At 39.1% G+C, this 22,465-nt stretch overlaps 1 protein-coding gene across 2 annotated transcripts; it reads left to right on the top strand.

Annotated features, from left to right (window-relative positions):
- The first annotated feature begins 1,325 nt into the window (after positions 1-1,325).
- LOC113579824 (calpain-5-like) lies at positions 1,326-13,534 on the top strand. 2 transcript variants are annotated; one of them, XM_027014014.2, is made up of 13 exons: positions 1,326-1,348; positions 2,659-2,825; positions 5,815-5,946; positions 6,116-6,327; positions 6,619-6,811; positions 8,666-8,859; positions 9,495-9,572; positions 9,874-10,318; positions 10,707-10,829; positions 11,006-11,202; positions 11,471-11,589; positions 11,696-11,832; positions 11,929-13,534. In XM_027014014.2, exons 2-13 carry the CDS (start codon positions 2,661-2,663, stop codon positions 12,091-12,093), a joined length of 2,160 nt encoding a protein of 719 aa, XP_026869815.2. In that variant the 5' UTR covers positions 1,326-1,348; positions 2,659-2,660; the 3' UTR covers positions 12,094-13,534. The 2 variants fall into 2 exon arrangements, with proteins under 2 accessions (XP_026869815.2, XP_026869814.2); XM_027014013.2 differs by lacking the exon at positions 1,326-1,348 and adding an exon at positions 1,676-1,864.
- The last annotated feature ends 8,931 nt before the right edge of the window (positions 13,535-22,465 follow it).

The following is a 22,465-nucleotide window of genomic DNA, read 5'->3' on the forward strand; positions in this document are numbered from 1 at the left end:
GAGTGACTTTGCATGTGTTCATGGTCACCCATATAAGAACAAATACACATCAGTAATGCTCCTTTTTCTGTATCTAATCAGAAAGCTGTAAATGCTGAAGAGAACATAAGTCACAGACCATTCTACATATGCATCTGACAGCTCCTGTACAATACTGTGCCCAGTGGCATAACATGTACTGCTATTGTGTTGATCTTGACAGAAATAAAAGCCTGAATTGTTTTATATGTTTTGTTTGTACTTTGTTTTACTTTGTTTTTACTTGTATTACAGTTTTTTCAACTTATTTATATAATGAATTAAGAAAACACTAATGTTTTACTACTTGTTTAAGAGCAGGAGGTTAATGACTGAAGTCTGTCTGTGACATTTCTGTTTGATCCACTCTTAACATGCGTTTCTCTTCTCCAGGATACTATGATCCTACAAAGCAGACAGTTACACCACGAAGAAAAAATAAACAGTGATTGATACACATATCATCTATCTATATCATCTAGTTATAACATAGCGTTTTGTGTGTGTGTGTGTGTGTGTGTGTGTGTGTGTGTGTGTGTGTGTGTATGTATGTGTGTGTGTGGGACTCAGATGTCACTGCCACGTGCTTGATGACAACTGATATGGCATGATGAAAAACAGAGACACAAGAAAGCGGCAACAAGACGTAAGTGTGACTTTGCGTGCGTGTGTGTGTGTGTGTGGTGGGCTTTGGCAGGTACTCCAAGTCAAAAAAGTAATTAAGAAGCCATTTAATGGCTGTGTTTGTGTGTGGAACCGTGAGCACACGATATACAGGAGGGACAGATATGGGGGCGGGGCCAGTGGTTATGAGAGAGGAGGTGAAGTTTATAGTGAAGCTCTTGGTCAACATGTCTACAGAGTCGGAGAGAGGACACGACTAAATTCACTATGAGCAGGAGCGAGAACGCGAGTGAGCACGCACGTGTAATAGGAGACAAAAACAGATCATTAACATGAGGAGCAGAGCAGACTGGACACCTGACTATGATTTTCAACTCGTTAGTTTTCTGCACATTTTTTTTATAAACTCTTTTGTTTTTTTGTTTTTTTTTAAGGATGTTGGCATGTTACTTGACTCTTCATCTTTGCAATTGGTAATTCAGTCATTTTTAAGCTCTTGGTGCCTGCTCCCCATGACTATGGGGGTTTCTGAATGGGCCTTGTTCAGTCTAATAGCCAGTCTGATAGCCAGCGTGGCATTGCTGATTGTCTTTCATTGTACTTTGTTAGGGTGGCTGGAGGGATGAGGTTACCAGTGAAAATGTAGAGCTACCCACTGTTCACTCAGCCATTTCGAGGGTAGTCCCAAAGTTAAGGACACCTTTTGGTATGTACAGCTCTCTTATTTATACTGAATCTGGGTGTGTGAAGCAACATGGTATAGGACCACATTCTTTGCACTCGCAAGCATCTGTGCACCAGATAAATCAGCATAGTTTTCAACCAAGCGATGCAAACTAACCTCATTGCAAGGATGTAGTTGGATGTAGTGCTGTGTCCTCACACTTGTGTCTGATTGGCCAGACCATTCAACAGAATTCTACACTTGGTCTGGGGCAGAACAACCAGGTTGTCACGGTGACAACGAGCAGGCAGGTGACAACAGAAAGAAAACACCTGCCACTCCTGACCGTCTCCATGTATATACTGGGAAGAGCAGAACAGTGAATCAGCACGAGATCAAAGTGTTCTAATGATCAGACTCTTAGAACTGTAAAACTGTCACAACCAACTTCTGTAAAATCATCGATACAAAGAAGCATGAAAACTGTGTAGATCACTGGATATAGCTAAGATCTGGGAGAAAGCTTCAAAGAGACTCAGCCTAAACCAAAGGAACTAGGTGAGAGCTGTCATCTGATTTTTGTCTGTGGATGGAAATACTCTTATTTGATATTATAAATTATATGATATTATAAATTGCCTCAATGTTTCTGAATATATTCAGAAACATTGAGGCAATTTATTATCATATAAGAGTATATAATATAGATAATATTTTTCAACAGAAGCTAGATTAAACACGCAATGGAATACAAAACACTTTTTAAACATAGTTTTGTTTGTATAAAAATATTTTTAAATATATGTCCCTTTTAACTGATTTTATAATTCCTGTTATTTTATATGAATGATTTTGTATAATTTTATGCTTACCATGACTAAATTCAACTAATGCGTATTGGGCTTATAGTTAACAGAGACAAGCTTTCCAGACTCTACTGTGTAGGTGTGGTTGTCCAACGTTTTATGAACATTTTATAAATATCTTAACATGTACTGTGTCCCTGCCAATATCCCTGATGACCGACATCCCCCAAAATGTAAACACTAGTCCCACTTATTCTCTACCCATATCCACATATCTCTGCCACCTCTTGAGGCTGAACTCCTAACCAAATGTGCAACCTCTTCTTTAGAGCTCAGGAAGAAGTCACCTCACCTACATATGATGCTCTTACATAATTATCTGTATCTTCGGCTAAATGAGAGGTTTCCTGGTAGCCATTTGGAAATGTTTTACAGTTTAGGTCAAAGAAGTGCACCTAATATAAGGTTACGTAGTAAAATCTTGTGCATTCGATTTCCCAGAAGAGTCACGCTGCCTTGTGTTGTCTTTTATTTTCCTCTCCTCAGGGATGTCTGACAGAGTGTACCTGTTTCAGCATCAGAACTACCACGCCCTGAAGCGAGCGTGTTTGAGACGAGCAGCTCTATTCCAGGACCCCTTCTTTCTTGCCTCTGCTCAGTCGCTTTTCTACAAAAGAGCACCACCTCCAGGACTCACGTGGAAGAGACCAAGGGTAAGAATATCAAAGACTATCGCTTAATTATTAAATGGAAAAAGAGCCCACTCTGCTTTGTTATTATTGTAAAAACAAAAAGAGCTGTTAATTCATACTTTAATCCACATGGGCATAAATAACATTGTGATCAAATCAAATGTCATTATTAAAAAGTGGAAGGACAGTGGGGAAACATTATCTTCGAGGAAGGAATGCGGTCGGAAAAAACTCTTGAATGATCGTGATCGGCGATCACTTAAACGTGTGGTGAAATCAAATCATAGAAAAGCGACAGCAGAACTCAGGGATATGTTTAATAGTGAAAGTAAGAGCATTTACACACGCACAATGCGAAGGGAACTCAAGGGATTGGGACTAAACAGCTGTGTAGTCATAAGAAAACCACTTCTCAGTGAGGCTAACCGGCAAAAACGGCTTCAATTTGCTAGGGAGCATAAAGATTGGACTCTGGAGCAATAGAAGGTCACATGGTCTGATGAGTCCAGATTGACCCTGTTCCAGAGTGATGGGCGCATCAGGGTAAGAAGAGAGGCAGCTGAAGTGATGCACACATCATGCCTAGGGCCTACCATACAAGCCTCTGGGGTTGCTGCAGGTGGTCAGGTCTAGGTTCAGCAACGTTATGTGCCCAAAGAATGAGGTCAGTTGACTACCTGAATATACTTGAATGACCAGGTTACTCCATCAATGGATTTTTTTCTTCCCTGATGGCACGGGCATATTCCAAGATGACAATGCCAGGATTCATCGGGCTCAAATTGTGAAAGAGTGGTTCAGAGAGCATGAGACATCATTTTCACACATGGATTGGGCCACTACAGAGTCCAGACCTAAACCCCATTGAGAATCTTTGGGATGTGCTGGAGAAGATTTTGCGCAGTCACAAGATCTTGTATTAAATAAATTAATGCAACTCTGGACAGGCCACACACACATTATATATATATATATATATATATATATATATATATATATATATATATATATAGCGTGGTGGCCCGAGTGCCGAACATGAACATGTAACGGTTAGCATTAAACAATAAACACGCATACGTTTAACGATGACGAAAAGAACATTAACATCGACATCGATACGTTACACCAACAATGACTAACTATACTGCACACGCTGACGCGGGTGTGAATACACAGACAGGACGAGGTGCAGGTGTGTGCAGGCGTGGCCGCAAACGCCAATCCTCCCACTGCACATAGCAGGCCAAACCACGTGACTCGCGGGAGGCGAGCGTTCCGTGACGAGATGTACCATGATTTATAGGTAATTTATGGCTGCTATAAAAGGTGAACAACCGATGTGCACTGCTTATAGGCAAAGGAACAACAATGCATAGCGATTTCTTATGGCGGATTTAGTGCTGTATTTAGTAGGATTGCCAGTATAACATAGACATTTTAACAGGTTTGGCACTGCTATATCAGGTGAGCCCAAAAGTATGTTAATGTTAATGTAACCCAAGCCAGTATAACCAAAGTTTGATAGGTCAGATGCATTTGGCCGAGGCTATTATCCAGAGAGACTTCGTGATTTACTCATGGAATAAAGCCTAGCCAGTACAGTAGGTTAGAATCCAAGATACCATTAAATTAGAATTCTGTTGAAATACATGGATCAGTGCTGATGCCTAGAAGTGCAAAGCACATATAGGCTCTATCTCAGTGCAACCAGTTGGTCATTTTTTGGCTTTGTAGGCAAATTTAATGTTTTAAATTTGATGTGGGCAGCTCCTGGAAGCCAAAGAAGGGAACGCAGCAGTGGAGTGACGTGTGAACTTCGTAAGATTGAAGATCAGTCATGCTGCTGTATTCTGGACAAGTTGTAGAGGTCTGATGGCTCTTAGAAGAAGACCAGCAAGTAGTGATTTGCAGTAGTCTAGTTTTTGGATTACAAGAGACTGCGCAGCTTCCTGGAGAGAAAGGGCTGTATCCTTTGTATGTTACAAAGGAGAAATCTGCAAGACCGGGTCAGATTTGAAACATGAGTTGAGAACGACAACTGGTTGTCCAAAGTTATGACCAGGCTATGTACAACTTCAGATGGTAATACCAGGAGTTCTCGAAAGAAACTGTGAGGTCATGGTAAAGGCTGGGAGTTTCTGGGATGTACAGAAGCTTGGTTTTGCTGGGGTTGAGCTTCAAGTGGTGGTCTGTCATGCATGATGCAATGTCAGTCAAGTATATGAAGATATGTCTGGAAACCTGCATGGTGGAGGGTGGAAAAGAAAAGGTGCAGACTTAATTGGTGCCGTCAGCATAGTAGTGGTAGAAGAAGCCATGAGAAGATATTACATCACCAAGAGAATGAGTATACAAAAAAAAAGAAGAGAAGAGGGCCTAATACTGAGCCCTGGGAGACAACAGTGGAGAGTCTACATCAATTGGATGTGGATCCTCTTCATGCTACCTGATAGGACCGTCCCTCCAGATAGAACTGAAACCATTTCCATGCAGAGCCAGTCACACCAAGGCTGGAGAAAACACAGAGGAGAATGTTGGGTTTACTGTGTCATAGGCTGACGAAAAGTGCAGAAGAGTCAAGCCAGATGATAGTTTTGGCAGTTTTTGGCAGCATGTGGTTTCTCTGTCACTGTTATGAGGGCTGTTTTTGTTGAACGTGCCGGTTTGTAGCCAGACTTATTGGGATTATGGAGCTGGTTCTAGGTGAAGAAAAGAGATAATTTATTGTGAACTGTTTGTTCAATAACTTTTGAGAGGAAATGGAGAAGTGATACAGGCCCTGTAATTGGTTATATTGGAGCCATTGAGCATTTCCTTCTTAAGGATTCGTATCACCTTGGCGATTTTGACCAGAGTTGGTACATGTCCAATTTGCACAATTTCTTTCAGCATGCTCTAATGATAATTTCACAGAAAGTTCAGTAGATTGGTCTTGTAGGGTAATTTTGCTGTGAAGATGTAATTTGAATCCTCAGGTAGACATGTGCATCTGTTCCTCTTTGTGTCTCAGGAGCTGTGTAGGGATCCTCGACTCTTTGTGGATGGAATCAGCACCAGAGATCTGCACCAGGGCAGTCTGGGTAACTGTTGGATGGTGGCAGCTATATCCTGTCTGGCCACAGAGCCCTCACTTTGGAAAAAGGTAAGAGGGATATACATGAGCTGCCTCAACAACAGATTAGTCATTTGGATGACATTGTTGGTTCATAGTAATGGTGGTGAGTCATAGTAATGAGTTCTAATAACAGTGATGAGTCATCACACTTCCTTTTCCCCTACTTGTCTCTATCTCTCTACTCCCCTCATAACAGGTCATCCCAGATCACATGGAGCAGGAATGGAACCCTAAGCATCCATACCTGTATGCTGGGATTTTCCACTTTCGATTCTGGCGAATGGGCCAATGGATGGACGTGGTGGTAGATGACCGCTTACCGGTCAGTGAGGATGGAACTTTGCTCTTCTGTCGCTCAGCATCACCTCGGGAATTCTGGAGTGCCCTGTTGGAGAAAGCTTATGCCAAGTACCCAATCCCCCCCTCCCCCCACGCACACACACAAGTCATGTTCTGCAGAGACTAAACTGAAGGTTGTCAACATGAGGCTTTCTCCAGTGCACTCCAGGCTAGAAAGACTAAAAAGAGAGGAAGGAAAAGGACACTATACCTCATCAAAGGGCTTAGATTTAAAGCATAAATTTTGGTGCTTTCGTGGGGTGTAATACCAGAAAGAAAGAGAGAAAGAAAAGGTGTGGAATTTTAACCCTTGAATTTTAACTGTTAAATAATGTTTCTTTCTGTTCTCCTTTCTGTCAGGTTGAATGGTTGCTATGAGGCCTTAGAGGGAGGTAACACCGCTGAAGCGCTTGTGGATTTCACTGGTGGAGTGTCCGAATTGCTGAGTCTGGACCAAGAGGCTCTAAGCCAACATGCTGAGCAGAGGCGGGCACTGTTCCAGATGTTAGCAAAAGCACACAGTCGCAAAGCTCTCATCACATGCTCCATACGGGTAAAAACATCACATGCTCCATACGGGTAAAAACCTTTGTTACGGTCTTACAATTTTAAATTTCAAATTTCACAATGATAACCTAATCATATGGGATAACCAAATCTAGCGGGTATTTATCCCCCGTGCAACAAAGCGGCTGGGGTTCACTCCCCACCTTTGGTTACTTACTTTCTCGTTTTACCGGTTCTATGAACTAACTGTTTCGCACACGGGCCCACCATCATTAGAGCGTGGTTGCTCACCCAGTAAGCTGTTGGTACCATCACCTATCTGACCTGGGTTTGAGCCATGTTACAGATGGGTAGGACACTGTGAAACCATAACAGCCCTATTGTTAATGCAAAAAAAGCACTCTGGCAGACCTCAGTTTACAAGAACTTGCTTTTCTTGTATATTTCATGTGTTAGCGCCAGCCTGATATACACCAAACAGCCATGACATTAAAACCACTTGCCTAACATTGTGTAGGCCCCCCTTGCACTGCTTAAACAGCTCACTCGTGGATTCCACAAGACCTCTGAGTGTGCCTGTGGTATCGAGTAATAAGAAATTAGCACCAAATCCTTTAAATCCTGTAAGGTGTGACGTGGGGCCTCCATAAATCGGACTTGTTTTTCCAGTACATCCCACAGATGCCTGATTGGACTGAGAGTTGGGGAATTTGGATGGCTTTCTGTCATCCAAATCAGTCTCATCAGATGACTTTGGCTTTATCAATAGCTCTAAACAAGGAATGAGTTTTTCATTCCCTCATCTGTTAGTAGCCTTGGGCTCATAACCAATATTATAAATTGTTCACGTAATTTTTTTGGCTTCACTTTTATTTACCAGTTCCTCTTCTACAAGCATTTTAACCTATGAATAGTTAAAATCTATACAATAGAAATGATTGTGTTTTAATTATAGGTCACACAAACATGATCACTGAATACAAATATGTTTTTTTTAAATGCCACTTTTTTTTACAAAATATTTTTTTAACAAAAGGTAGCCTAGATTTTCAGTCTGGCAAAGAATGCTGGGTACATAGAAATGAATTAAAGAAACTGGTACATATGAGCTACTCTGCAGTGGAGAGGGAAAAATGAACTAGCCTACCCAAAAGGATACCAGTTAGGCAATTATTATTTTTTGTTTCAAACCAAACAAGCATGGAGAACTTGTTTACATATTTACAGTGTTGAGTAAAATAAAAAATAAAATCTTGACACAAATACTCTGTCCGAAGCCCACTGAGATTGAAATTGCTGTAGTTTAGATTCTCGTTGGTATAAACAGCTGAAAAGTGAAATAGATATCAGGATGTTTATTATAGCAGTATTTTTATTAGAGCAGTGTTTATTATAGCAGTATGTGTCTTACAGCAATTTGTTTATCATAGCAGTATGTGTATTATAGAGTATGTTTACTATAGCAGTATGTTTAAACCAGTCTGTGTAAAGAAATGTTTTATATTGAACTTTAGATCCATTAAGCTACATAGCGAGAAGAAAAGGGTCATGCCTGCAACAATATAATGTTTATTTCTATTAATCTGGAGAAGATTGTTGTTTGTCTACTTTTACATTATTGCAGAACTATGTGTTATTGCTAGTTAGCTTTTACTTAAAGCTCCATTATCCCATTTCTTGACTAGCTGGGTCATGCATACCTTTATCTTAGTCACTTCAATGCCCTTTATCCCCCTTTCATGCTTCTTTCCTTGGGCTTTCGCCATATTCTCTCTCCTTGGATCTCTGTCTCACTGTACCCGTCTTCATCGCACAGCCAATGTCCAAATTGATTATTATCTATGAAGCTTATCCTCTTTGTTCTGTTGTGTCTGTCTTTACCACTGTCTCACATATCTAGCCAGCAGAAGGAGAACTTGTGGAGTCAGTGTTGGACTGTGGCTTAGTGAAGGGCCATGCATACAGTGTTACTGAAATCAGGAAGATCCGCCTGGGGGAGACACTTTTGGGCATTTGTGGAACATCCCGGATCTACATGGTGCGCATGCGGAATCCCTGGGGCATGGCAAACTGGACTGGGGCCTGGAGTCAGGGGTGAGGAGTTAAGGAGTAATCCATCACATCTGAGGTTAGGGCTGAGCTGTCAGTTGGATGGTTTTGATGGGGAGGAACATATTTATAGATCAGTTTCATAGATCTGTAGCGTAGTCTTAAAATTCAGACTGACTTACTCAATTTGGCCAACTTCTGCTATAAAAGAAATGGGCCATTTGATTGGCATTGTAAAATAACCAGCCACACGCTATTGTTTTTGTGTGCCATGAAGGGGCAGGAAATGATCAACAAAGTGCCAAATCAACCAGCAGACAAACAAGCAAGAATATCTTGTTTAGGATACTTTCAAGTAACTCCTTCAAAACATTCCCTTGAATGACTTAAAAACAACATGCAATGAACTTTCAAACCAGCTTCTTTATTTTTCTCCAAAAGGCTCACTGTAGCTTTCTATGGGTGATGAGGTAGCATTTAGCTTGATAAACAAAACATTTTCTGACAGATGTAAAACTGTTGGATGGAACTGTCAGAATATAGAGGACAGATAGCCAATGAGGCAGAACAGTGAGACTCAAACACTATAGGCTTTCTAAGCACTGTATGAAATATTTTGGCCTAAATACTAAATAATAGTAATAATAGTTTTATATAATTTATTTTTTGGTGGCCTGTAGATCGCTACAGTGGCAGCGGACTGAGCGCAGCGAGAGGGAGAAAATGGGACTCGTCGTCAGAGATGTAGGAGAGTTTTGGTAGGCGTTATGTTTATTTTTAAATAATGGTTTCACTTTTCCCTGTCATTTTTATTTCATGTTGGAATTAAGATTTTAAAATAATATAAAGTAGTGGGTTAATTAATGTAGCAGTGGTAGATCAGTCGCGCTGGACAAAAGTGTTAAATGCCGTAAATGTAAAGCATCTCCACAATGTGAATAGAACGCAGACCAATTTCATTTTAAATCTGCTCTAATGATGATTAAAGAGGATGCAAAAAGTAAACCTGCTATATTTCTGTTTCTCATGTTAATGTCAAATGTTTGTGCATTTTTCCAGGATGGAGTTTGGGGACTTCTGCCACTACTTCACAGACATGGTCGTGTGCAGACTGGTGAAGCGCTCCCTGCTTTGGACCCGGCACCGCTGGGGAGAGGAGTGCCTCCTGGGTGAATGGACCCACGCCCCTATAGACACCCCACTGAAGGGCTGCGACTGGGCCTATCCTGCTCCTGCCTCGAGAGGAGGCAGGAGAGAAGAGCATCTGGACAAAGGGCAGCAGGACCAGAGGAGGGCCTACGGAGAGAAGCAAAAGAAGAAAGAGAAGGGTGAAGAGCAAGCGTGGCAAGTGAGAGAGGGAAAGAGATTGCAGAAGAAAAGGGAGAAAGTCCATAGCAGAGAGGAGGAGGGAGTTGCTGAGGATGAATGGGAGAGAGAAATGGACAGAAGGAGTCGGTGTGGGGGGTGCAGTAACTTCAGAGAAACATTTCTTCATAATCCTCAGGTACAACTAAGATGACACTGGTCACTGGCTGCCATTAAACACTGGAGAATATGTTGGTAAGATTAAAATGAGGATTTAGCATGAAGATAAAGGTTACACTGGCACTGTACAAAATGTCTGCAAGCAACTCCTGTAAATAATCTCAAGAAGAATACACACTGGGATATTAGTGCTGATTTGATCTCTATCTCTTTAGCTATAAGTGTACAGGCATTCCCCTTTTTAAAACATCTGTACAATTTTGCATTGTACTGGAGAATTACTCAGTATCAATGATTCGTCACTTAAAACAATGTTTTCCCCCCCATGTTTATGTACTGTACAACATGCCATGAGCAGTTACCACACTTCTACATGATCCGCTGTCAACTCTCTCTCCCTCTCTCAGTTCATGTTTGAGGTAGGAAAAGAGGAAAATGAGGTACTGATATGCCTGCAGCAGGAAGACAGAAGGATTAAAAGGAAAGAAGGAAGCGGTGAAAATCTTCCAATCGGCTTTGAGGTTCTGAAGGTGAGAGTCTGAATATAATCACCGTAGTATCATCAGCAGCTGAGAAGACCAAAGTCAAACAGCCAAAATGTTTTGTCCATCCACCTGTCAGAATTTATTTGTTATGTTTCTGTTCTGCGATTTTCCTGCCATTGCTGGTGTGAAGTTTTTTTTTCTGATTTCTAATGCTCTCCCAGGTGGAGGTGAATCGCACGTGTAGGGTGCAGCGCTTTGGTGAGCAGGCTGCCAGCTCTGTCTATATGGACTCCCGCAGTGTTGCCCTGCGTGTGACTCTGGGCCCCGGCCGCTATACCGTCGTGCCCACCACCTTCCAACCAGGGGTCAACGGGCGTTTCCTGCTCCGCCTGTTTTCACACACAGACATGAAGCTCCGGTGAGTCAATGGAAGTGCTAGTGCTGCTCTGTGTGTTAGTTGTAAGGCTGGTTCAGCAAGTAGCCTCTACACGTACTGTCAACTGTATCAGAACCTAATCCACGTATTATCTGTCAGCAAGAGGTCAAAAATCATCAAAATATACCAAGCATTTTGTAAAGCTGCCTAATGCATGTATGTAATACATGCATTTGTTGTTTGTTATTCATCTAGCACTAAAACAGAAAGCTAATTAACTGTATGGTGCACTGATAAACTGTCTGTGTAGGGAGTTGAAGGAGGATCTTCCTGTTCCCTCACTGTGGTGGTGCTGTGGGCCTCAGCTCTGTGCTGTAACTACAATACACCTGCACAGAGCTTCCATGCTCAGTCAGTCCAAACAGCCAGGTCATCACCCACCCTTGCACGAGTGGCATTATAGAACAACTGTCATTGTAGAACTGCCAAGTTCTCACATTCTCATGGTTTTTCTCCATCTCTCTATCTTTCTCAGCTCCAGATGTGTATGCTGTCATTAGGTGTGAGGAGGAGACTATAAGGACACGTGTGTTTAAGAAAGATGGAAGTCCTGAATTTAACACTAAAGTGATTTTCTATCGAAGGAGGCCTTACACAAAAATCTCCATAACGGTGAGATGTGAGATGTGTTTATCACTAATATTTATATTATAGTGACAATGAAATGCAAAGCACTTAAAAAATGTGTGTGAATGTGCTTGCTTCTAGTTGTGGAGAAGAGGTTTGCCATTTGACTCCTTCCTTGGAGGAGCTCATCTTCAAATAGGGGACAGTGAAAATGAGAGGAGCAGAGTGGTTGATCTCCGAGGTGGCCAGTCTTGCGGTTACATCTACATTGAGACTTCTAGCAGTCAGTGCTTGACTGACTTATGATGGCAGCTGGACTTCTGTAATACTAAGAGCTGAAGGGTGGCAAAACCTTTGTGCGAATAGGGTTGGGCAAATGTCTCCTTTTAAGGTGTGGTGGTGTCATGTATTTGCCAACCTTCTGATTGGTCAGGAGACCCACAGACCATGATTATAAGATAGGAATCTCCCTCAGCCCAAGGTGAGGAGGGACATGGAAGTTATTTCAACAACATCAGCTTCTCACTGGTTGATCTGGCTGACCCAACGAGGTTAAAAGAACACCAGCTTCTCTGTGCTGTGCATGTTTAGTTATTTAAGGGAAGAAAATGTGCAGTTATCTGCTGGTCAGATATTTTAAATACAGATTTGTTATATACGGATACTTATGATATTGATGATGATGCTATGCCTTTAAAAATCTTTTTAATCTAACCCTTAAAAAAACATCTGCCACCAGATTTTATAAAGAAAGACAGCAGAATTTCTTCTTATTAAATATCATATTAAATATAACATTTATGCTATGTATTCTAGGAAATTAGAAACTAGTTCATCTTGAAATAACCCACACACAAAGAAAACCACAGTTCAAGTGTGCACCCTGTCAGACTGGAAGATCCGAGACACAGAATGATGTAGTTAGATTTCTTTACCGCCATAGTTTAATGTCTGTTGCGTGGTGCTAGTGGATGATTGTTAATGGTGCATATGAAACCAACAGAGTGATAAATCTGTCCTGCAGGACCATACATTAGAGCTGGATAATATGGACATCATATCACACTGCAATTGTACTACAATTGCTATAGTGTGATTTTGATTTAAAAAGCAAAACTTGTGACCCTAAATGTCATATGTAAAAGAGGTCTTGCTCTGTGATAATGTTGTCGAGGTCAGTATTATAATTTAAAATATCAACAAATTCATAATAGAGTTTATAGCATTTTATACACATGTTCTTTGAAATGACTATTCCTCATATAAGTCTATTTTAAATAATTAGAATTGTTGAAATAGTTTAAGTGGTTAGAAATGTGTTATAATTATTCATCTTTATTTATCACCTGAGCTAATACATATACGAAACAGCACATTCATTGATTTTAGACGCAGGCTATAAAAATGATTCCTTCTTAATGTCCAAGGCATTGTTTTGCTTTTTTTTTTTTTATTGTAATTTTGTATCCTCGTGTTGACAGAACAATATCTTGTCAAATACATTTCAAGGTTTCAAAACTATGCAGTTTTCCCTCCAGATTTTATAAACAGTTCTAACTATAAGATTTGTAATAATATATTTATTCTTAAAATATATTTTATAATAAATCTTTTTATCTTTTATGTCTTCTTTTTAGCATTGTCTTTTTACAGTTGTTGTTACCTATAGAAGACATGGAACCTGGGGATTTTCTCAGTATTGGTTATAATGGATTTTACAACAGCTTTTAATTTTACTTCAAATATATAATTTGTGATGAACTTTATATATATAATATACATATATATATATACATATATATATATATATATATACACATGCACACTTGATTTTAAATATTTTATTTATGTAATAAGTACACCATCAAAACCTGAAGTAGTTGTAAGCTATATCTTGTACTATGACTACTAAAACTGACAATAAAATTATTTAGACAAATATAATTTTTATTAATAAAAAATGCAAAACTACATTTAATTTTTTAAAATCTTGTGATTTATTGTGATCCATTTGTGAAAGACATCCATTCATCTTATTGTCACGGGACGCTCCCCCCAGTCACGTGGTACGGTCTGCCGCGTGCGGGGGGGTTTCACCTTGTTTGTAACCACGCCCTTTGTAAGTGCAGGCACCTGTACGGGGTTTAATGTCGTGTGTCTTTTGTCTACTTAAATCTCTCTAATTTGTGTACTGAGTGTGTGTACTGTGTTGGTCATTGCGAGTCTGCGGTTGTGTGTAAATACTTGTGTGTGGTCCGTGTTAAAACCTTATTGTAGTTTGTGTTTAGTTAAATGTATGCGTAATGTGTGGCGTTAACGTTGTGTGTGACTGCCACCGTTATTCGTGTGTGATGTCAATACATGTCTCACTATATCGAGGGAGTCTTCGCGTCCTGCTCCATGCCCTTCGGCACTCGGGCCAGCAGAGTCGTTACACTTATAATGCAGCATGTGACTTAACTACATCAAAAGGCATCAATATTCAATCAAAGGATATGCAAATTCAGTATTGTCTGTAGGTGTGGAAAAAAAAGATCCTGTTTATCCTCTAATGCGACTATCACACAACTTTACACAACCTTACATTTTCAGGCTTATGCTTCCCTTTTTCACATTTGGCAGACATTCTTGTCCAGAAAAACCATTAATGTTGGTAATTTTACAGAGGTAGGTGAATGTTAGTAGTCATCCCCAAGGACTCGTATTGGTATAGCATGCAGCACTTGCCTTGAGTAAGGAGGAGGCATCAAAGTGCAAAGTACTACTGCCACTCTCAAACTACCAAAGGGAGGTGCCACCATCTCCAGTCCCTCACTAACCTGCAGTACAAGGGAAGGGTTTCCTCTGCCCTTGTATGAAACATTGGTCATGGTTTTATTTCCCTGCCATATTTCTCTGAGATCACCAGATAGCAGAATGGTGTCTACCTTTTGTTTGTCTGTCTGTTCCTTCTAGCTGTTTCATCCTGTACACATTTTTATTCTGAATTATAAGTTTCTCTAATTTGGCTTATCACTAGGAAAGGTTTTAAAGGTCTTAGTAGGTATCCTAAAAATTGCACAAAATTTACACAAAAATGTATATAATGAGACAGAGCTGGAACCTGATCATTAATATCAGGGCTGTTAAAGAGTTCCCAGGCAAAACCTCCCCACAGTGCTGTTATGCTGTCGTTGTTCCACTCTGTGAAAGGTTAAAAATAATCTCCAATGCCTTATAAAAATGTATCTTTGGGTGTATATATACCATGGTGAGGAAAATTTGAGGAACCACCCTGGGCAGGTAGAAGAGTTTAACATGTACAGTTTAACATGTAGTCTAATGTTACAGTCAATTCATTTTTACTGCTAAATTTCATAGTTTTGAGACCCATGCAGGGTTGAGAGGAACTCTGAACTGTTTAATGATGAAGGACAACTATCTAGAACTAAAGATCAATATTTCTGAAACTATGCAGCTTACCAGGTTTGATTTCTCTGTAAACGACAAATGGTAGATGTCTGTGCTAATTGTAGTTGATAATTGTTTAATGGAAATTGTTCAACAATTAACAAATAATATGTATTCCAGTGGGACATGCTTGGCTCATGAAGCTCTCCATAGAAAAAGACGATGAACCTACCAGCCTTAAGTAAGTATCTCATCATACATTATAAGCGTCTATACATTTTACAGTTATTTCTAATCCACCACTGCTGGAACCACTATTGCTCTCCGTACTGACGGGCTGTTCTGGAATCCTGTAAACTGTGTGTACAGTAAATGAACACATTTATGAATACAGCATAAAGATAATTACAGACTTACTTATCTGTTAAACTGGCAAGGCTTTGATGCTCAGCAAAGAACCGTTCATATTCAGATTCAATCTCGATTCAACGCTTGCTTTCTGTATTTACCAGTTCTCTCGCTTATATAGGTTTACCTCGGGCATGAGCAGAATTTATTAAAAATCATATTGCGATCATGTTATTCTTTTGATAGTAATATTTGCCTGATATTCACCCATGAGATGTTTTAAAAGTATCATTTCATATCAAAGCAATTTCTTTTAGATGGTACAGACTTTAGGTAATAGCACAAACACAAGTAACTTGTGTTTCCTATTCCTTGGCTTTAGCAAGTTCATTTTGGATTTTATATTTTTGGTTTCTGATCTCTGAAAGCACTAAAGCTGCCCTTTTTACCCGTAGATGGCATTTTTTGGGAATGACAAACAAGTCAGGGTTCTGTATGTATACTTTTGCCTTGCGTGACTACCTTTTGAGTTTTTGTTCTGATACATAAAAATAAAAAATATATAAAAACATAAAAATAACTTTGTTATATTTGCTAAAACTGTCACTGATGGTAGTACATGAGACAGATAATCTGTGAAAACATCTTTTGGCTCCACCCAGTCTTCATAATGCCAGTTGCAAGAATCCACTGCATCTGAATCAAAACAACCAATCAGAGCCATGAAGAGTATCTGACGGAGTGTCAATAACTGCTTGTGCATGTGCATGCTCTCGTTAGGCGTAATCAGTGCAGCTTCAGGAACTTTGCAAAATTAATGGTGGACCTCAAGCACCACCAGTGAAAAAACTGTCCATCCCTTCTTAGCCAACAGCAACTCACACAACAGAGATCAGTACACAGGAGATGACATATGAAGAAAAGCAAACAGATCAAGAATAAACCTTGGAACAACTTTTCAGAGGTGGAAAAAGCTAGTTATGGATAAATGATGCAAGCTCAGTGCGAGGTCCCCCACCCTGTCTGGACCAATCAAAAAATGACTATCAGAGTTAACAAACAACCAACATAGCCAAAGGGCTTGCACAACTGAATACAGTGCAAAGTAAAAACAGCATAGATGTTTTTAAGAGTCCACTTTGATTCTTTTTTTCTACTTTTCATTACATGAGCATTAAAGTAAATGTGTGCTAGTTCTTTTACTATATATTCTTTTAATATATATTGCTGTAGATCATGTCTAAATTTATTTGTGATTATTGACATTTCACAACGTGCAGAGCAGCCTGCTCTGTGGGAGGGGCTTGGAGGCAGAGCTGGAGCACAGTGGAGGGGGAGGGGCCTGGTAGTTGTACTCACTTGAATTTTCAAGTTAAATCTATGCTCTTCTTAATCTTACTTACTGAACCTTTAATGTCAAAGAATTATAGGTTACTGCTAAACAAATGTAGATGCATCAGATCACTCAAAGGAAATAAAATGCATCTAGAGATATCAAGATGGTTCTTAACTGTTCTTGTGTATGCCTTGCACACCTTTTCATTTAGGTGTGATTTATCTAAAGGAGTGTCCACTGTGTATGTGCTGGTGCTTGGAGTGATTAAAATAATCATGGACCTGCTCACCTGCCTGACTTTTTATCAGGAAGAAATTACACAAACTAATTTGTTCCAGTGTGGCTGGATAATCTTGGTGATCTTGATGCCACTCTTCATGATCTGCTGGCCCACAAGTGGTGTGTGTATGTGAGAGAGAGAGAGAGACAGAGAGAGAGAGATTATGTGATTATGTATTCACACCACCTTCTTTTACACATTGTGTTTGTATTCGCCCCCATTAATATCCAAACCATACATTAGTCAATATATGCAAACTGATATTCATAACCTGTCACGAATGGCCACCCTCCTGGCGTCCCTGTTTCCATGGTTTCCCTCTCACATCTGCTCCTTTACTTCCTAGTTGTTCCGTTCCTTGGTTTCGTTTTCTCTGCCCTCTCGTCTGTTTTTCCACGCCAGTTATTACTTTCACCTGTGTCTGGTTTTGAGTTAATTAGTTCATACAGTTAAACCCCGTCTGGTGCCCTGTGTCTTGGCTATTCACTGAATATCTGAATGCATATAAGTGGTGTTTATTTTTCCCTAACCTGTATGTTAATTCTCGCCTTCATGTACTCAAGCCTCTGCTTGTTCCGTTCTAACCACTGTTTGTGTTTAGTTGTTTGTGTACCCTAATCCTTGGTCTTGTCATGTATCCTCATACTCTTCGTGTGGGTAAAATGACCCTAGCGACCATGACTTTGGATTTGCCCCTAATAAAGCTTACTCTTCTCCGCACTTGCGTCCGCCTCCTTACCACTCAGCATTACAATACCCACGCCAGTTGGAACCACCACATTCCAAGAGAAGACTACTCTTGACCTTATCCTAAGAGGACTGTTTTTCTGTAAAGTCCTGATCCTGGTGGAGAGATCATACATCTTACACTGAGGACTGCGGAAGTTTACCCAGGATCCTTTGCAGAAGTCTGCAGAGGCCCAAGCATAGACCTTTGCCCTGTACACAAATCATCCTGAAAGGACACAGAATCTCTGTACTCCTGTATGTTTTATGTTTTTAATATGTCTGATTCAATGCTTAAACCTCTTTTTCCTATAAATATTCTTTTTATTACAGAGAGAGAATGGAAGATATTGCAGATATTGCAGTCAATGACAAGCTTTATTTAGTAAATTAGATTTTAAAAAACAGCATTCTTTTGAATTACTTTTATTATAATTACATTAAAACATTTATTTATAAACATCTGAGGACAAATGACTAAAGTTTTAAGGCCCTACAATGAGACTGTAGTGGGGACACTCTACTGCCAGGAGCTTTTCTATATTACCTGATTAGCTTTTAAATATTAGCATAGGTCAGTTTTTACTGCTAGCTGGGACATATGCCCAATTAAATGGTCTATTAGTCCAATTCAATTCAATTCAATTCAGTGCAATAAAACTTTAAGAATCCCAAAAGCAAGAATTACCCCCAAAGGGCAATTAGTGACAACAAACAGTCACAGTACACACAATACACAAATGTTTAACCCCACCCAAGCACTGTATATTGAATAGAGTGTGCTGCAGGTAGTTTCCTGAGGTGGGCAGCAGCATACCAGCACCTGTCTTGTTTCAAAGAGCATTTGTGTCTGGGATTAATGCTCCTACCTACTGCAATATGATCTGCAATACGATTTGCCTTCTGGACCACACTGGTATACTTTTTATCATTTGTGGTAATGTTTGTGTGTTTGTTGATGTTAATGTTGCTATTAGTGTTGGCATTGGCGTGAGATTATTAATAGAGAATATATTTTAAGATACTTATAAATTTATAATTAGAGTTGTATAAAAGTGTAAACTGAGCATAATTGACTACTTCATATTTAAAATCATATTAACTGTACTGAGGGCCATTTAATTCTCACGGGAAGACAACCAGATCCCAATCCCTATTTTTTTTAATTCCTGCACGTGTTTTAACATTTTTATTTTATTTATTTATTTATTTTACCTCCCATTAACTTAAGTTTTAGAAACTCTTTCTTCTTATTGCAACCAATTGTGACTATATTTCTGGCATGTCACTGGTATACATTTTGTTAGCAGCACTGCTGGTTTGTATGTGGTTTTATTCATAAAGGCAAAGTCTACCCTCATCTAACAAAGTCACCAGTTCATGGGTAGACTTAAGTTCTCTGCTCAGTACAATTGTTTGTTTGTTCCCTTGTTTGTATTGATCAATTATGATCCATTCCTACGTGTACAATGCAACAGTAATTAGGATACAAACAGTAGATCAGTAATCCAGTTATTACAACTGCCATGTAATTGGATTATTGACAGTAAATCAGATTGTGTGCATTCAGGCATAGCAAAGATCACATCAACAAACAAATCAACAATCTAAGCGTTATTTGGTAAACGTTAAGGCAGCAATGAAAGCTACTCTCTACTCTGCACTGTAGCTCAACATATTTTATTCTGTCTTAGTATGTGTGAAGTGAAATAGGTGGCCTTGTGCTGCTTGAAATATTCACACGAAATATTCACATAATCTCTCTTTACTTTTGAACTGCATCCTCTTTTAAGAGTTTTCATTTTTGCAAAGGTGAACAGGGACTGTTAATAGGGATTGGTTAATGGGGATTTTTACATGTCAATGTGGATTGTGAAAAAAAAACAAAGGAGGATCCTTCACAATGTTATTTCCTGGTTTTGCACCATGCTCATTCTAATTTAAGGAAACATAATATCATGTCGCACCATTGTGTTATTCCTCTCTTGGGGAATATGTTAGTGCTCAAAGATAAGTAGACTAGGCATTGGCTAACAAAGACCATATTCTTTATCATAGAGAGTATTCTAGTGTGCTCAGTGTAACTTTTACATGTAAATTCATATACACCAGCATAAGCACAACTATACCATTTATTAGGAACATGATGACAAATCAGTATTTTAAAAATGAATAAGGGTATAAAGTCTCTCCCAATGGTACTTAAATTTTTTTCATTGTTTAAATTTCAAATTTATCATAGAATCAAAACATTCACCAGTACACACTGAAAGAAGCAAATATTTTAATCCTCTGTTTAAAGCCAGCATGTAGTTAAAAAAGAAAACCAAACCCTAATTGAACATTACCATCACTGTGTTATAAGACGGAACATTCTGGGGGTGTAGATAGAGGGAAGGAGGGTTTGTTTTTCAATATATAGAATTAAACATAAAAACTGGTAAATTTCACATAAATTACAGTAATCACAGTGTCACAAAACTTTACATTGATCACCAATAGACACATCAATTATAGTAATCAGTTATTTTCCTTTTGAATCGTTTTACCATTTATATTCACCCAAATTCTTTAGCTGTACATTATCTACAGATTATCTATTGGAATCATTTTGTTGTTTATTGTTTTCCCTTATTGTTGAATGACACCTTCATTTAGGGTTCAGGCACACCATTATTTTGCATGTCCTATTGTTAGCAATGGCACTGATGGAAAAAATGAACAAATATGAACAATGAATTCCAGTGTAAATATGTAAAGTTAACTTTTCACATCACATGAGTAACTACAAAGTTATGTGCTTTATCAAGTTCATTCTATGGCTCTATTATAGCTAACAGCTAACAGTGGCATTTATTGTCATTGTCCAATAAATAAATAAATAAACAAACAATCTCTTAAGAGAAATGGTATTGGGGTCCATCATAACCAATATCCTTTTGCATTCTTGTCCACTACAGGTCAATATATTCTACAAGCTTAGGCATCTCATTGATAGACATTGCCTGTATTCATTCATGTGTAATATTTAATGATTATATTCACACATAAAAACAAAATGGAATAAACATTTAAAAATTGTGCATGAGGTGTGCAAGACTACTGTCAGTTTGCATACTATAACCATACTGACCCCAGAAAGAAGTTAGAAAAAGTTTCTCAACCCCTTACCTCAGCGCGGAAGATGTCTCAAATCTCTTATGCAAGATAAGACACCACAGTGCTGAGAAAGTGTCCCAGTCAGATTACTAGTGAGAATAACAAGTGTGCCAGTGAGATTAACAACAACATCAGAGTAAAACAACAAGGATGCTTTTTGCTATACTACTTCCTCGCAACATACCTATTTAAGTAGGAACTAGGAATTCCTAGAATGAATGATTGCTATATAGAGAGTGTGTGGGTTTTACCTGAAAATTCAGTGAAAATGGAGACCACAGAAAGAGCCGTCATCCATAAATCATTTATTGGTAGGATCTATGCTTATTAAATTCTGACTGAAACGTTTGCCATGGATGCTGTGTTTGAGACAGTGCTTAGTTTATGGTTGGATGTTTCACTTTTTAGTGATGGTAAATCTGATTGCATGGATGGTTCTGATAACCTCTGCTGGATTAGGTAAATAAATTTTTGTTCAAATATCTGTATAAAAATGGTTTTATATTTAAAGTCAAACTTTACATTTAAAGCTTGAAGTTATTTGGATCTCATTTAAAGAAATGGGTAATGGGATTAATGTTCATTTATAGTATATAAGTCATTAGTCAATATTATAATGATTCTGTTTGTGCTGCAAATTTCCGTGGTTTAAAACACAGTATGATGTAACATTTCCACATGCTCCATCAGCATGCTCTACTTTAATCAGTAATCATCAACATTCAACAAACCACAAGCATAAGGACTTAACATAAAGCAGACGAACTCGCCAGCCTACTAAGGAAAACCTTGAATGCGGCATTGCATGCACTGTCGTTAACATTTGCTCTGTTCCATTGTGTGTTTACCCAATTTCAGGAGCTATGCATTTCAATGAGTGTCCACTTCAGCCACACATTCCTATCTACCTGGTTCTGGTTGGTGCATGTGGTGTTGTTTTACTGGTGCTGGTGTATGTGAAGAACACCCTACATGGAGGAGCCCTGAACCAAATCTGCACGAGTGGCACTGCATGCGTCCTCCTCTTTGGCATCTGCTGGGTTCTTATAGGTAAGAAAGAAGATGTGAAAGAGGAAGGAGATTTGGTTGGAGAGGAAGGAGGCGCATGGTAGAAGGTGCAGGGCTCCTTCGCGGGCGTCACCATTTCACTCTTAGATGTAATGCTACTAATACAAAGCCAGTAGTTCCTAGGATATCTGAAATAACTATGTCCAGTGTTTTCCAACTTGCCAATATCTTGCTTTTCAGGAACGTTCTGGGTTTACTCCATATATCCTCCAAACACTGACTCATCAACTGGGAAACAATACTGTCAGAAGACCCTTTATTTGTATGCCTTCTGGTTCAACAACCTATTTTTGATGTGTGTGTTTTCAGTGTTCACTTGCACCATATGTTATGTCCTGTATAAGTGTATTAAAGTGAAATTTGGTCTATAA

This window comes from Electrophorus electricus, chromosome 19 (assembly GCF_013358815.1).
Source record: "Electrophorus electricus isolate fEleEle1 chromosome 19, fEleEle1.pri, whole genome shotgun sequence".
Lineage (NCBI taxonomy): Eukaryota > Metazoa > Chordata > Actinopteri > Gymnotiformes > Gymnotidae > Electrophorus > Electrophorus electricus.

Bases quoted from the DNA above. Each gene is read 5' to 3' on its own strand.
- LOC113579824 (XM_027014014.2), top strand. From the start codon at position 2,661: ATGTCTGACAGAGTGTACCTGTTTCAGCATCAGAACTACCACGCCCTG. The intron at 8,860-9,494 runs GTGAGGAGTTAA...GGTGGCCTGTAG, and splicing joins ACTGGGGCCTGGAGTCAGGG to ATCGCTACAGTGGCAGCGGA. The intron at 10,830-11,005 runs GTGAGAGTCTGA...ATGCTCTCCCAG, and splicing joins TCGGCTTTGAGGTTCTGAAG to GTGGAGGTGAATCGCACGTG.